Source organism: Colletotrichum tamarilloi (assembly GCF_030869305.1).
Source record: "Colletotrichum tamarilloi strain Tom-12 chromosome Unknown Scaffold_9.1, whole genome shotgun sequence".
NCBI classification, from domain to species: domain Eukaryota; kingdom Fungi; phylum Ascomycota; class Sordariomycetes; order Glomerellales; family Glomerellaceae; genus Colletotrichum; species Colletotrichum tamarilloi.
Genome location: NW_026849392.1, coordinates 958,676 through 971,528, shown reverse-complemented (window position 1 = coordinate 971,528; position 12,853 = coordinate 958,676). Strand labels below are relative to the sequence as shown.

The 12,853-nt window shown below is 54.0% G+C and overlaps 3 protein-coding genes across 3 annotated transcripts; all 3 read left to right on the top strand.

Annotated features, from left to right (window-relative positions):
- Positions 1-27: 27 nt before the first annotated feature.
- On the top strand, positions 28-681 carry CTAM01_04060 (uncharacterized protein; the record flags this gene model as incomplete). Its single annotated transcript, XM_060520090.1, has 2 exons — positions 28-374; positions 525-681. The coding sequence occupies 2 exons, from the start codon at positions 28-30 to the stop codon at positions 679-681; spliced, it is 504 nt and encodes a 167-aa protein (XP_060385511.1).
- A 4,306-nt stretch (positions 682-4,987) lies between these two features.
- On the top strand, positions 4,988-9,049 carry CTAM01_04059 (uncharacterized protein; the record flags this gene model as incomplete). Its single annotated transcript, XM_060520089.1, has 2 exons — positions 4,988-7,648; positions 7,700-9,049. The coding sequence occupies 2 exons, from the start codon at positions 4,988-4,990 to the stop codon at positions 9,047-9,049; spliced, it is 4,011 nt and encodes a 1,336-aa protein (XP_060385510.1).
- Positions 9,050-9,982: 933 nt separating this feature from the next.
- On the top strand, positions 9,983-12,109 carry CTAM01_04058 (methyltransferase; the record flags this gene model as incomplete). The annotated part of the gene is made up of 10 exons (XM_060520088.1): positions 9,983-10,291; positions 10,385-10,419; positions 10,511-10,596; positions 10,677-10,699; positions 10,768-10,897; positions 10,986-11,023; positions 11,107-11,144; positions 11,248-11,385; positions 11,553-11,987; positions 12,058-12,109. The coding sequence occupies 10 exons, from the start codon at positions 9,983-9,985 to the stop codon at positions 12,107-12,109; spliced, it is 1,284 nt and encodes a 427-aa protein (XP_060385509.1).
- Positions 12,110-12,853: the final 744 nt, after the last annotated feature.

Here is a 12,853-nt window from a genome sequence, read left to right as displayed (position 1 = left end):
TTGGCGGGGCTATTCTTGATGTAACCGATGCTGACAGGTTCATGGAAAGAGTTGTTTCCGTGGACTCGTCTCGAAGTCCACCAGCATGAGCAGCCAAAAGGGCCGGATTTCTGGAAAGACATGCTGATAGGGCCGCAGAGGTGCAGGAGAGTCTGGAGAGGGCCATTGAAAACGCTTCAAGCAGGCTGGAGACCACTTAGCAGAAGGACGATGGCACGTCGCAGACTGCGAGACGATGTGACGGTTGCACTGTATGTGTCGAAAGACGTGTACATGAGCAACGTGATGCAAGATCTGGGCTTGCTGACCGAGTTTGTATCCCCGCCATCGAAGAGGCAGACCGGTATGGTGGAAACCAAGGAGGATTGCGTGCGGTAGCTAATCTGAGGTTTAGGTAGATGAGTTGTTTCTTTTTCCTGCCTGCCGCAGAGAGACCCGGCCGAAGAGTGGGCTTTGTGGCTTGATGTACATACTCGCGTACGAGTAAGAAAGAAAATGCAACACTCTCAATCTTGCTTCTGCAGTGTCAACACCAGAAAGAAGAAACGAGTCATTCCGCCAGATGGCCTGATGAATGCCATGGAGATCATTGATGAGAGGGGCTTCAAGATGCAGGCAGAAGCCAAGAGGGAAGTAAGCTGGTACGCCACGACAAGCCGTTATGCTATGCGAGGCGATTGAAGCAGAGTTGCAGACGATGATGTCTCGGGATGTTGAATCTTGAGAGTGATGGCTGCCGTGTCGGTTGAGGAACGACACGGCTACACTAAGGCGTGTTGACACTGGTGCTGGGAACAAGAGGAATGTGACGCCTCGTGTTGTCCTTTGATACTCATCGAAGTAACGTCCGCCCAACGTATGGTCATTTCGGCTTCTGGAACCAATAACGGAAGGAACCATCGCTGGCGATGGCTTCGTCTCTTTGTCGCTAACCGCGGGGAAGATGAATTGGTGGTGCAACGTGAGGTTGGCACAAAGTATACTGTGTAAGTCCGACCGTGAATCTCCGTATTTGGCACTGTTCTGCGCCAGGATGCGTCGCGTGTGGAAGTGGATCTTTCCACCTGTCGGTGGGAACCTCTTTCCTGGACTCATGATCGCTGCGACTGATACGACCCTCTGCGGACACTCAAGTTGGTGATGTTGTGTTTGTTTGACTGACGTTGAACAGACAAGACGAGACCCAGGACAAGACTATCGAATTGAAGTCTATTGGATGCCGGCATGATGTGCAAATCGGACCCAAAGGTCTGGCGCGATTTCGACCGAGAAGCTCCCGTTTGATGGGGATATATACGTATAGCTACGAGTATCCGTACAACTGGGCACCTGACTTTGTCATAAAAGGCAGACCACGATCACGACCCCGACGGTCTAGACGGAAGACGAGGATGTCGCACGGCAGGCGGCAGCAGGGGAGTAGGGCCAAGACTCAAGAGCGAGAAAGAGACAGGGTTCAGGGTCAGGGTCCCTTTGCGTCTAATTAACTGAGAAACCGTAAGAATCCACTCTGTTTGCGACCTTGCATCTATATCCCTGCAACAGCAGACCAGCACAACGTGAGCTCATTTTCTACCGATTCGTCCGGCTCTTCGCAGTCGGAGACTTTTTTTTTACCCTTTGCCCCCTTCCCTTTCTCTCATCTCAACGTGGACTTACCTTGCCCCTTTCCGCAAGGTGGTTGGTTCAATGTCGCTCTCGCTAGGACGATTTCGACCGTGGGCTCCGTATCCGCACGAACAAGCTAGGTATGCGCGCATATTGGTGTGAAGGCTTCGAAGGGTAGACCTCGCAGAGGATTCACCGTAGTCAGTAGTATCTGGCATCGTTTCGAGACAGGAACCCCGATACCCGTCTGGCAATGGTTGTTTCGTCGACGACGGGTCACCGGTCCATATCTCATCTACCAGGAACATCAAAAAAGGGGCCAACACGGGGGGGGGGGGGTGCTTGATTGCCTGGGCAGGGACCCGGGGTTGACGAATCCATCAAGTATTTTCGATAATCGCAGACTTGTTGCACAACAAGAGGCGCAGGCAAATTTGAATCTGGCTAGGACGAAAATGATACAACATAGACAGATTGCCGGCCAAGAGAGATGCATTTCATTTACCTATTCGGATCAGAGCCTCTTTTATCGTGGTTTACACGGACACATACGGATAGATATTTGGCCTTTGACTTTCGCATCTGAGTACATAAATCATGACGAGTGCCAGCCACCCCAGTCTTGTGCAGGTCCCAGGGTCCTCTTTTCGCCGGGAAGTCTTGGATGGAAACACTTCCAGGCTTCCTCCTGTCATCCATTGATTCCATTTCTTCCTCCACACTGCAAGGGGCTCGACAGTGGGCAATGAGCAGATGTCACCGAAACCATCCCATCATGCTGGAGACAACGACCGCGACGAGACCTTTCTTGGAGACGCGAGACGCTAGTCCTGTCTTGGTTCCCTCCCGCTGACGTCTCTGAGCCTCGCAGTGAGACACACGGTAGTAGAGAATCGAGAACGCGAGCGGGTGTTTTACAACCTGTTGTAACCGTTCTTGAAGTTTTGTCTTGAGCGCGTTCTGTCTGCCCTGACTTGAGAGAGAAGGTTGGAGGTATGAAAGATGTTTGCACTTTCCACCTGCCCAAGATTGTCGAGGCAAAGCAAGACAGGACGGGAAGGTTCCATGAGGTGTCATGTACCTTACCTGACGTACTTTTTTACTTGCCCCGAGCTTTGAATAGTGAAGAGGCACCTGCGGCGGGTTGTCACTTCCCGGATAAGGTACTTTAGGTAAGGTACCTTGGGCTTTTGACGCTTCGTCTTCACCTTCTTTTCCATGAGTCCTTCCTTTGCAGCATTCTGCCCCACCATCCCAAACATTTGACCATCGTCCGAAAGCAATTGGGTCCCTTGGGGAGGGGGACCACGCTGCACACCGCACGGGGAAGGGAAGGACGGCTCGCTCGCTCGCTTTTTGCACCCCTGGACTTTGCATGCATGCATGCATATACCTACCTACCTTAGCCCGTACCTGACCACCCGAGGAACACAGCACATTCGGCTTGCCTCAGATGCTTGGTACCTGAGTGGTGGGCATCTTTCTCGTGCTCAGATGCATTGGATCATCCATCGCCCACATCTCGACACCTCAGGGACGGAACCACTCCACGCTCCACTGTCTGTCCTCCAGGAGCCAAGCCTCACCTCACCTCCCGCACTTTTCCCACACCTCCAGCTCAGGGGCACGCCGCACGCCGCACGAGGAGGGGAACAGAGCCCAGATTGAAATGAATTGCCCAGAGCTTCCACCTGTTCTTTGCCCTTTCATGATTCCCACACCGCGATATTCACCCACGACCACACAATGTGAACCACACCCGACAAATAATAAGTACTCTGTATTCGTTCAGACAGTATTACTCCGTAGTCTTGAGGTGCATCTATCCCGGCCCAAAATGAACATCTAAATATTGCCTAGCATCAAATCTTAGCCAGGTACCTTCCTACAGACTGTATGCTGAGGTGCTCAGGTATGGATACTTAGGTACTTACCCTGCCACGCCTGCCTCCACTGGCTATGTCACTTCCAATGCACTCTGCCCACCTGCACTAACACCACCATCTCCAAGGCGGCGCGCGACACAAAAAAAAAATACACCCTTTGCACTAAGCTTCCCAAGACTTCCTCTTCCGTCCTGGTCGCAACTCGTCCTCCTGGCCTCAGTTCGTCGTCCGTTTTCTTTGGCTTGTCTTGGTCTGTCTGGCTGGTGGCTCATGCGCATCGGCTTCTCTCTCTCTCTCACTCTCTTTCTTTCTCGAGCACCACTCTCGAGTCTCTCGCTCTCTGTCAACCAAGTCTCAACCTGCCGCGCTTGCTGTACCGGCTTCTTCTCTCCTCCACCTCCCCAGACAGACCTCATTTCTCACCTTGGTCATCTTCTTTTCTCCATTGCCAACCTAACGCTCAGCTCAGCTCCGACTCTCCTCCTCCTCCACCGCAACTTTCTTCTCCCCAACATCTACGTTTCGAGCTGGCCACCCCTCCGCTGGTCGCATGATATCCATACCACCTTTCTGCTCTCGTTGTTGAATCTCAGCTTATATCCACCATCGCTACATATACCAATCGGCCCTCTACTACTTCCAACACGCCCTGCTATCATCGTCACCTGTCCGGACAGAAACTTTCTTGCATCACCGTCGCACTCAGCGTCAGGTACGTTTGTTGCGAGTCTCTTTCGTCTGTACCTTCCCGGTCCTTCCACACCCACCTGTGCACACCCAGCCCTTCGCGCCGCCGTCTCCTGGCCAGCACATCGAGCAAAGTTCCCATCAACGGATACTGTACTGCCTCTCCAAACTCAACATACCCCCATGTTCGCCTGCCTGCGTCGAAACTCAGTCACCCGTTCGTCGCCCCGGTCGAGCCAAGGACCGCGTCTTCCTCGTTCCCCTGGACTGCACGGCAACCTCCTCAGCTCTTATACGGATTGATCGTCTCTGCCACGCCGATACTTCGTACCGAACCATTTCACCCGATTTTCCACTCCCACTCCCACCCCCGACACAGTCTCTTCGTCAGTGCCACACGTTCTGCAAGACGTGGTTACCACGCATGAATCTCTGTCTACCTCTACCCCCCAAGTGGATCACACCCAGGTCCTTCACTGCCATGCGAACGTGGACCAGGTGTTTCAGCTCTGCAATCGCCGTCCACTGCTCGATTGACAAAAAATAACTTGGCTAACAACTCAACTTGCGCAGCCATCCGTCATACCCTCCTAGCCTTCCCTTTCGCGTTATCATTTCTGTAATAGTCGCAAACGCCTGTCAATACTTCCGAGATCACTTGAAAGGACCCATCGTCATTCGCTCGCGAGAATACTACCTTTACCAATATTTGTGTCGCCTCAATCTAATCTCCTGTGGTCTCACCCGGGCCCAGGAGACCTGCAGTACTGGTTTCCTCGACTTATAGACCCGGACTTCCAGCAAACATGGCCAACACAAGTGCTGATCCGGCCGCTGTGTCGCTGCCAACTTCTGGTCTCTCTTCGCCCCAATTCCAGACGAGGTCGCGCACCCAGAGCGTTTCGAGCGATCGCCCTTCCACCATTATGAGCGCTGGCCTGATGTCGCCTCCTCTCTCCGTATCACCCGAACCCGCCTTCATTGCCGCCTCGGCCGCTTCTCAGATCGTCACCAACGATCACGATAGTCACGCAGATACCTGGTACGATCAACATGGAATCGAACCCGCAGGAGAGACGGCTTTGGTGTCGACGGCCGCGCTGCAATTGGTGAATAGCTTCCTCGACCAGCTCCTCTTCAACTTTTTGTCTGCCTCCCGCGCAACGACTCTTGCCGCCCTGCGACCAGCTGTGTCCGAAGTCTTGAAACCAAAACTCGCCAAAGATGCTATTAATCAGGCTGATGAGGAGCTGCGGGAGTACCTTGGCGGAGGTGATGAGGATGACCTGATCCAGTCGCAAAGTCCGTCCTCGCAGAGGGACTGGGACTTAGAACTTGTTTGGAAGCGGACGCGGCTGAGGTGCATGGTGTATTCGTCGCTCGGTGACATGGAGGAGGAAGACGAAGACTACTACATGGAGCAGGAAAATCTCAAGCCTGCCATGGATGAGCGCGGCCCCGAAGTCATATCCCCTGCGGTCGCTATTTTCTTGACGTCAATCCTCGAATACATGGGCGAACAAGCCCTGGTCATTGCCGGCCAAGCCGCATACCACCGTCTACGAGCGAAGTTCGAGAAGGAGCCCAAGGAGGGCGCAAAGAGCATTGCCGATGTTGCTGACAGGATTGTGGTTGAGGAGCTGGACATGGAACGGGTCGCACTTGACAGGACTCTTGGCAGACTTTGGCGGGCATGGAAGAAGAGGTTGCGCTCTCCTACTCTGGAATCGCGCCCCTTTTCGCGCAATTCTTCCGGTCAGCCCAGACAATCCAGTACTCCGGAGGCCCGCGAGACCGCGCTCCCTGCAAAGGGCCTCGGAATTCAAGAAGCCCCAATCGAGGAACCCGAAATCGACGACGTAGAGGAATACGTGAAAGCATCGGCCATCCCTCTGCCGATGGGGGATCGCGATGTTGATGAGATCGAAGTACCGGGATTGGCTTCCTACAGCGACGACGAGGAGTCGGATCATGAAGGTGAAGACGAGCCGGCGGCGCAACGGCCGAAGAGCCTGATGATCTTTACTTCCCAGCCCAGCAATGATTTGCCCACCCCCACAATGTCTCAACCTCACACGCCAACTGCTCCCTCGACTCGCAAGCGCTCAAATTCCTTGCCGACCCCTTCGCCCTCCCCTTACACCTCCCCAATTGTCAAACGCACCCGGGCTGAGCCAATTGAGACTGGTTTGATTGATGAGCAGGTCGGCATTCCAGAGAAGGAAATTTCTACAGAGGCTGTAGAAGCCCAGCCAACCGAGACGCTGCCAACCCCAGACGAGTTCACTAAGCCGATCGTAGAGCAAGGGCCGGCCGAGACTCGGGAAGAAGAGTCAAAGCCAGTCTCTGATGAACCCCCTGAGCCGAAGCCTCGCAACCCGAATCGCATCTCACAAGTTATCGCCCCTGCCGTCGCGACTGCGGCATCCGCAGCGACCACAGTTGCTGTTGCTTCCACAGTCAAGCCACCACAGAAGGAGACTCGATCAGCAGAAGAAAGTGGCGATATTGACGATTTTACCGAGGAACCAGAGATCTGCACCTCCTCTAGAGTTTCCATCGCTGGGCGCAGCTCTCCGAGCATCTCCGACTCCGGCAAACCTGTCGTGGTCGCTCCAAAGTTGTTGCAAAGAACACCTAGCGTCCACTCAGCTCGCGTTGTTGACGTTCACGGGCCTAAGAGCCCTGTGACCGGCTCCAGAGCGTCTTCGGTTGACGCTTCTGACCGCTCTCAGCAGGCCAGCCTCTCCCGTGCCAACAGTGTTTCTCGCGTAACACCACCCATCATCGAAGAGAAGCCGAAGCCGAAGCCAGTAGAGATTGAAACCATTATTCGGTCATCAACCTCGACACCGCGTACTCGGTCCCCCGTTGAGAAGTTGTCTCGGAGACAAAACACAAACGAGTCCATCTCAGAAGTTGACGAGGATGCCCAAGCTCAACCTTCACGGCTAACCTCGGCTGCGTCAATACCAACGCCCACAGCCAGTACTCCTGCAATCAGGTCTTCCCAGGCTATTTTCAATTCTTCCCAACGCACGGGGTCACCTCGTCGCGATCACACTTCATCCGCCACTAAAGTCACCATCTTGAGGGACACGCACAACAACGGGCCTATCGCTGAGGAACCTTCGCCACGCCATCGCTCTCACACGACGCCAAACGTGACTGACCGCAGTGGTGGTCGGTCAGCCAATGGAACTCACTCCCCAGCGGCGAGCATCGGAGTCGTGACTGTTGAACGATCTGCTGCTGCTGGACGCGACTCCCCCGATCGCCCCAGGCACCTGCGAACCTCCGGCTCCTCTGGATCTTCGAGCACGGGCAAGATCCGAGCCGTCAGGACTTCTGAAGATAGCAAGGCTTCCGGCCGTGCCGATAACCTCGCTCGTAACTTTGAGGAGCTCATTCAGAGTGACCAGACCATTCAGTACACGCTTACGCCGGAGAGCATGCGTGACATTGATGTGAGTTGTGTTTCTTAATTGCCTCCATGGCATCCACTAATGGTCATGTAGGGAAACCGTGCACAAAGCGCAAGTCCGGTAGTTGGACCCAAGTCGAGGAGGAGCGAAGACGCCCGCACGGCCTTGAACGGCGAACGTAACAGGTCTGTCTCTGGAATCGATATCCGAAGGACCATGTCTGTCAGCCGCGCAACCGGCTTGAACTCGCACCCACCCGAAGCCAAGAACAAAGGTTTCGTTCCGAAGGCACCTCCTAGCACAACCCTCACTCGGTCGCGTACCGGCGGTCCACAGGCGAGAGACGCTCGGGTACCCCGCGACACTGCGATGAACGATTTTGCCGACTTCATCAGGTCTACCGGCCCGACAGCTGACAACGGTCCTGCACCCCTACGGAACGTCAGCGGCCCACCGCCGCCTGTGAAACACAGCTTGGATTCGAGACGCATCTCATCATCGAACAACCGGCCACGACTACAAGCGCGGGATGCTGCCGTCGACAATCGCGAGGATAACTCGGACCTAATCGATTTCATCCGACGAGGACCGCCTAGCTCGAGCAATCCCCGTATTCCTCGAACAGTGGCTCCATTCCGGACAACGATGGATTCTGACCAGATGTCGGGTGCTGTGGGTGGCAAAGCTGTTGATGCCAGCTTGCCAGACATTCGATACAGTCAAGCGTCGACCAACGTGACGGATATCACCCAGCCCTCTGTACAGTCGTCGATCAACTCCCAGAGCGCTCTTCTCAAGAATCGTCCCAGTGGCAACGGCTTTGATGACGACGAAATGATGCCCAAGCGCACGAGACGTCGCGTGCGCGATCCGTACGCCATCGACCTTAGCGATGAAGATGAGGAGGATTACGCGCAAGCTGTCCGGCCTCCGCCAAAGAAGGAAGAGAGCCTGGCCGACTTTTTGAAGAACTACTCGCCGCCGCCCGAACCCGCTGCCGCCCCTCACAACGTTCCCAAGAGGAAGGCGAGCGCTCCTAGTCTTATTGGACGCTTCTCCAGGAAGGACAGCAGTGCGGGATCCAACAGCGCAAAATCAGCCAAGGTTGACAGTCGGTCCTTGAACAGCCGCGCTGGAGGTGCACATGGTCACGTTCCAATTCAAGTCAACGCTCCTGGTCAGGACAAGTACGGGGCTTCTGACGCTACTGCCAGCCGTGGAGCCACGCATTCCTCGGGACGCGTGCCGATGAAGAAGTTTGAGCCAAGGGAGGCCGTTTCGTCCACGAGCCGCACCAACGACTTGGCCTCATTCCTTCGCAGCTCCGAGCCGCCACAGATGACGCCTGCGGCCCGTGCCGCTACCGGAGAGCCTCAGCAACAAAGCAGCGGTAGCAGCTTTTCCAAGATGTTTGGTCGCCGGAAGAAGTCGAACTTGGCTTAGTTGCCCAAGCCGCGCCGGCGCGAAGCCACGACCTGAATGAAGATCACGACCTCTCTATCAAGTATGGAGAAAATTACAACAACCATATAGCGTCTGTTCGTCTTATTGTCACGCAAGAAATCTGTCACCTGGTTATGGTTGTACCGAGGGGAAATTCGGCACACAGCCGAGCCCGGGTTGCTCTGTTTGGTTCTACCTTTTTGTTTCTACACACTCGTGCCTCGCGCTCCATGTTTTGATACCACTCTTCCCAAAGATGGGATAGGATTTTGTTCAATTCTTGAGCGGTCTCGACCAAGGACCCTTTAGGTAGTCTTTGGCATCGTTTTCTTTGGATAATAGGATCCTTGATGGACTCTTGACAGTTCACTTGGGCAGCGGAAGACGAGTCTGGAAGCATTCTTAGTTAGATACGCAAAAGCGGTCAACAATACAAAACATGCTTCTCTCATATTTCTTCTCTTAATATTGTTAAATCATGGCTTGGAATTGAGATTTGGTAAGTCAGACGACAATTGACCCTTGCACAGTAGATACAGGCGGTTGCCAAGGCAGGGGTGGATGGTGGGCCCTGTCCGCAGACTTGATAGTCTTCAACATGGTGCTAATCATGCACTCGTCGACTGGCAGGCCGGGGGTGACCTGAAGCGATTGAATCCCATTGGCCCCAGCTTCGTTGAGCCCGTTTGGACAGCTGGGGGAGGGTTACACTGACGAATTGCCAGTACCGGACGTCTGTCTCCATCGGTAAGTTCTGCAACGCCAGACAGGACGAAAGACTCAATACACCGAAGGATGTCGCGGAGCGGCGGAGCGTTTTCTATGGACTAGTGTACGAAGCCACAGCCTCCCCCATGTTCCGCGAATTAATGGGGATTCGTTCCCACTACGGAGTACAAGTCTACAAAACGGTGCTCTCCCGCCGCCACGCCTATGGGGCACTTTAGAAGTCCAGAACTCACGCCCCCAGGACGACTCGCACATAGGCGGGAACTAGCCCATTTCTTTTTTCGTTTTTACAAGCCAAGACCATCCGTAGCAACAGGGAATCGCACAATCATGGCTGAGCCTTCTTCCACCGTCCCGTTAGCTACCACTGCTGCTAGCCCCGCACCGGGAACGGCTCCGGCTGGTGATGCTCCTGTGCCGCCGGCGGCGGCAGCGCCAGCTCCGGTAACCAACGACAACAACCCGCCGAGCCCGGCACCGGCGCCTCTCGAACCTGATGAGGATGAAGGCAACGTCCGTTTTCTTCTCTTGATTCTGAACAATTCTCACCATTGGTTTTCCGCCCAATCATAAGAATGAACATGGAAGCTGATATTGGGGCTTTAGTTCACAGAGGGTTCTTCTACAGCTGATGACCGCATGTGCGTATCATCTTGGTGCCTCTTCTGCAGCTCGTTTCAACTGGGCTACCCCTTTTTGCCTTTACTAAACGAAGCTTCCCCTCTGGTTTAGCTCGAGTTATACCGCCTCGTTATCCTCGAGCGTCGTAGATTACCCCATCGAATACGGACGTCGCTATCATGCTTTCCGACCAGGATGTCAGTTATTCTTTTTTCCATCTTTTCTGTCACTTTTAGTCGCTTGCACATGGTATTCTAACTGAAGGTTTGATGCGTAGCGTATAAGTTCCCTAATGATGAGGTACTGAGAAAGCTACCCCCGTATTCATCCATATAGCCAACAAGAGCCGTCAGCTGACTTCTTTCTAGTCTGAGATGGATAGGCTCGATCTGGCCCATGCGATGATGGTCAAGGCGATTGGGAGCAGGCTGTATAACGCGCCGCTGAAGAAGGAAAAGGTGCAGAGGATCCTCGATATCGGGACTGGGACCGGACTGTGTATGTCGTGAACACCCTCCTCTCCTCTTCTCCGTTCTGAGGGTCGTCATTGAGATCTGCTTGCTAAGTTTTGCACGTTCGTGTTTAGGGGCCGTGGAAATGGGCGACATCTTTGAGAACGCAGAGGTATAGAACCTGGTCTACTTCGACCAAGTCTTTCACCACTCGGTGATAAACTTCGTAGTAGCCTTACTGACGAGGAGGTTCAGGTTCTTGGCATTGATCTGAGTCCCATCCAGCCAGAATGGTATGATATCCTCTTACCCATCCTCCCCTAGTACCCAGCATCAAGACCTCATGATCATGAGAGAGTGTAAGCGCCCACTTTTACTAACATGATCCAAAAAAAGGGTCCCTCCAAACGTCAAATTCGAAATCGACGACGTCGAAAGCCCGTGGGTCGGGAACAGGAAATACGACTTCATCATGTGCCGGTACATGGTCGCCTCCATCAAGGACTGGCCCGGCCTGATCAAGAACATATTCGAGTACGTCTTTCCTCGTCCCATTCTCCCCGTCCTCCCATCCTCCCGTCCTCCCATCCTCCCGTCCTCTCGTCCTCAGGGTGGTTGGAAAGCCCCCCTTTTCCTAGAGTAATGTACGAACCAGGTGGCAGCGAAGAGAGGCCTGACTAACACCACAAAACAAACAACAGCCACCTAAACCCAGGAGGCTGGGTCGAATTCCAAGACGTAAACACGCAATTCTACTCCGACGACGACACCTTCTCCCAAGACTCCGCCACCGCCCGCTGGATGGCCGGCTTCGCCCGCGCCTGTAAAGGAATGGGCCGCGACACCGACGTGGCGCCGACCCTCGCCTCCCTCTTGCGACAGGGCGGCTTCCCCCCGGAGACGGTCCACGCCCGCCGCGTCAAGGCGCCCCTGGGCCCCTGGGCAAAAGACCAGTTCTACAAGGACCTGGGCATGATGAACCTGATCCTCACCATCGACGGCCTCGAGGCGCTTTCGCTCAAGCTGTTCTCGGAGCTGTTGGGGCGGACGCAGGAGGAGATCCTGGTGGAGACTGCGGCTGTGAGGAGGGAGTTGAAGACGGGCGCTTTCGGGGCCTTTCATGCCATGTTTGATATGTGAGTTTTTTCCTTTTCTTTTTTCTTTTTTGTCTTTCTTCGTCATGGTGGTTACTAATGGACTCTTTAGTTACAACGTGTATGCGCAGAAGCCGTTGGAGACGGAAGATACTACGCAGTGAACCTGGCATATCCTCGGAATTATGCAGTCCTAGACAAAGGAGTCATGATAGCTTCCCAACATGACAAATGATTTACCTCGCCTTGTCATTCTCAAAACAATTATCTGTTGAACGGCAAGTAGCCAAGAGTCTGACTTACAGATTTACAATCGCTCGCATAATCGCCGTGTTGTCTCTCAACGTGCTTTGCTCTAGATCCCAGGAACCCATATCTGTATTGAGCTCCGCGTGCTCTCCTGGTCAAGGAGCAGCAAATGGCAGGCAACGTATGGCAAGGAGGAAAATACTGAGACAAATTGGCTTACGTCCAGACACAGAAGTGTACGAGCTTTACTCATTTCATCATTGCGTACTACTACTGCGTATTCATCGCGATGTAGACTACGGTAAACCAGAACAATCGCACAACATTCCCTTTGGCATGTGCCCCTTCGAAGCCCAACTCCAACATCAGTCCCGGTCGCTAAACAAGTCGTTGCCACACGACCGTTGTAGGAACCTCACGAAACCAGAAAACTCCTAATTTGATCCATTTGTCACCCGCGGCCGCTCCGTTCGGATCCTGTCTGCCATCCAGGACCGATAACCGCATGCACCATGTTACCCTTAAACCCTCCGTTTGGTACTATTTCCTAGCCAGCGCCACCTGGCGAGAAAGCATGAGGGTATCGCCGCCGCCATTCGTAACCGTAGGAAAGAAGTGCAAAAACTAACATGCAAAACTAGTCGCCAGCGTACAAGTCC